Here is a 3,228-nt window from a genome sequence, read left to right as displayed (position 1 = left end):
AGATTGTATAAACGTATCCGATACGTGTATATCTGTACAATATGAAAGTATACTAGTGAACTGTAGATATATATATCAGATACATCTGTTTTTATGGTGTACGTGAGATATGTCATGTCTAGATAGGTGTGAATAACTATGTATTTATGTTTCGCAAAGCGCATATTGTTCAAAGTTCCCAATGTAGTAGAAGTTCAGCATGAGAGGTTGGAGGGTATGAAAGTGTAAACGTTGGTACGCCGGTACTAAATATACTTTTATTTGCCATATACAATCATATTTTGGCTCGTGCACGTTAAAAAAAAAAGTTCGTTCATGGATAATCGTATATTTGAAAAACAGTACGATATATACGCTGAACCCGATTCCAGATCATGTACAATATATCTCTTAGGAAAAAATTATGTATGAACATGGACAGTGCTATCACGTGACAGGCAGTCCCTTCGCATACAATTTTCAGGAACAAAGCAGCACATACAATCAATAAATCACCGTCAACTACACAGTAACTATGCTATTCTCAAAGTTTATATTTTAATATACTCAGTTCTGCAAGAGCTCTTACAGTGCCGCACTATGCAACTTGTAAGAGGCCGAACTCCATGCGTTACCGTTTTCGTCTCAATTTAATGAGAAATATATCAGTATACGCAGAAATAATGTTTTTGAATACTACCGAGTCAGTACCGCTGCTCGACCATCTCCAGAGAAGGTTGCCGCCACATACACTTGTACGTCCGAGTTCCACATAGTGTATATGGAATCAGATCCTTTACAGTTCCCCTATTTTATATTCAGCTAGATTCATTACAACCAATTTCTCGGAAGAACGATCTACTGCATCTACACCGACGCACGCGATGTAGCCAGACGTGAAAGCATCGACTAAGGACGATTGCTCCGCTGCACATACTATTTCTGTGCAGAAATATTTAAGTCACTTGCTCCATGCTTCAACATATTACTGAGCAAGCGACAACAACATTACATGAGATCTACTCTAAAGCTGTGTATCCAGAAGCATTGATCCTATCTGCTTTCTCTGCCTCTGGTTTCTCGTTCCCGAGAGAGAAAGCCGCGTTCACCAGGTCAATATCACTCTGCGAGACGGGCAAGTAGTCAAGCTGTGTGGGGTCCTTCTTGCTATACCTTCTCTGCAAGTAACGTACTCCCCTAACAACTAAGTACACAAGTCCGCTGAACACAGCAATCAAGACTAGACCGGTGAACGCTACATGAAGCAGATGCACCCATAGTGGGGGGTGGGGACCTGAGTGTGCGTGGTGTGTATGGTGCCTGTGGGACGCGGCCTGTGCAGACGAGAAGAAGGTCTGCATAGCCTTCTCATCAATGGAGACCTATAGGATACAGTATTTAAATAAGGTATAGTTAGCAATAAAAAAATACACAGCCAAGGTGAGAGAATCTGCACGATTGCCATCAAAGTGTGCCGGTGATAAAGGTCCGAGTATGAACACAAACACGACTAAAGATATGATAACACTGCGCAAAGGTTTACTGAAGGTGATTAATAGACCAATGGACTCAACTGTTTGCTTCAGCTACTATAATCGCAAGAGTGTACGGCTTCAAATATTTTTTCCCATAAGCAGAACAAAAGTACACGACTAACAATGGCAAGATCTCCTTTCGAATATAACATTCCACAAAGAGAGGAAAATAGCCTGCATTTGTGAGGACGCGGGGAAAAACTCATTGCAGGACACATCCTTACATAGTATACTAGCAAATTCGAATTGAACTATATAAAACTGTACTTACGTTAGAAGCTGGCATCCACACTTCATTGTGTCGGTTGAATAGCTGAAAGCGTGCATCGTACTGGGCCACCATTGCGCTGTATACGGAATCGTCTGTGATCTCCATGCCAGCCGCATCAAATGCTTGCATACTCTGATCGAATTTAGCGTCATCCATGTACCCTCCAAATGCGTGTACATAGTATGCTTGAGCTGGCTGAGAGATGATTTGAACACCCGCATCAAGGGGTTGAGGTAGATCTTTGGCAGCGATAGAAAAGGGCTTAAAAAAGCTCATAGAGTGACAGTTCTCGTCAATTTGCTGTTTGAGGATAGGTGTGGACATGGGGATACGCATTTTCATATCATTGTCACCACCAATGTAGTGGAATAACTTCATAAACTCACCGCCGCCACCGCCGTGCTCATCGCATTCGGTGAATGAAATCCAATGTGAAGCATCGTAGTATCTCAGCTCAACGGTGTCGGAGACTTCTTTAATGCTCTTGTACAGAGGACAGTCTTGTCCACGGCAGAAAACTGGAGCTGGCATGTTGTTATCGGGAAATTCTTGTAAACAACAAATAATACGAAGCTCCCTCTAGCTTACTTGCGGTGTGTTTGTGTGATGGGGTTATTCAGCGTCAAGTCGTATATATTTACATATTGAATATTGAAAGATGTATTGACCATTCCAGGCCAGCAATATTCGAAATTCGAAAATAGAAATACTATTTATCACAAATAGAACACTCTCATGGGTTTTTAAATATTAAAATATGAATGATGATAATTCCCCACTCCAAGAGTCCATGACAGAGTGAATCTACTTTAGAAATATTTATCCCGATTCCTGATCCACTGCGTTACTCTCTGAGAGTAATAACCTCGGTCTGTTTTGTATTGTGTTATTCATAATATACTATTTTCTTTAAAAATACGTTTTTATGTTGAACGGTTGTTGTGTAAAATAAGTGGATCAGAGCCCTATGTATGTTAAAAATGGCTCGATTCTACTTCTTTTGGCTGTGTTATTTATGACCGTAAAAAGAACCCCTCATGTGTGTGAACGGGTTGACGTAGTGTAGTCCGACGCCAGACAGTGCAGAGTTATTTGGGGAAGTTTTTTTTCCTTACAATATAATGAACATACTACAAATAAGCCTACAGGCTACATGTAGTCTATGGATGCCAGGCCCCCAGGTCCCCAGGCCCCCAGGTCCCCAGGCCCCCCAGGCCCCCAGGCCCCCAGGGTAATGTACTAGCTACTATGACGTACATAAATCGAATGTATTTTTAACTATTTATATTGGACATTGTACAGGACTCTTTTATCACACAAGGGGCTCAAAGCTCCAGGGTCCAGACTCAAGAGTCTCAGTGAGACTCAGACTGAGGCTCAGACTTTTTAGAAGTTCAGAGGTCCTTCGGACAATAGTCCGATCAGGCATATTATTTTATTTCG

General features: G+C 41.6%; 1 protein-coding gene across 1 annotated transcript; it reads right to left on the bottom strand.

Moving 5' to 3' along the window:
• Positions 1-294: 294 nt before the first annotated feature.
• On the bottom strand, positions 295-2,477 carry SARC_00835 (hypothetical protein). Its single transcript, XM_014305452.1, has 2 exons — positions 1,786-2,477; positions 295-1,361 (listed from the first exon to the last, which is right to left on the bottom strand). The coding sequence occupies exons 1-2, from the start codon at positions 2,314-2,316 to the stop codon at positions 999-1,001; spliced, it is 894 nt and encodes a 297-aa protein (XP_014160927.1). The 5' UTR covers positions 2,317-2,477; the 3' UTR covers positions 295-998.
• Between the last annotated feature and the right edge of the window lie 751 nt (positions 2,478-3,228).

Source organism: Sphaeroforma arctica, assembly GCF_001186125.1.
Source record: "Sphaeroforma arctica JP610 unplaced genomic scaffold supercont1.29, whole genome shotgun sequence".
In the NCBI taxonomy this organism is placed as follows: Eukaryota; class Ichthyosporea; order Ichthyophonida; genus Sphaeroforma; species Sphaeroforma arctica.
This window is presented reverse-complemented; position numbering and strand designations above follow the sequence as displayed.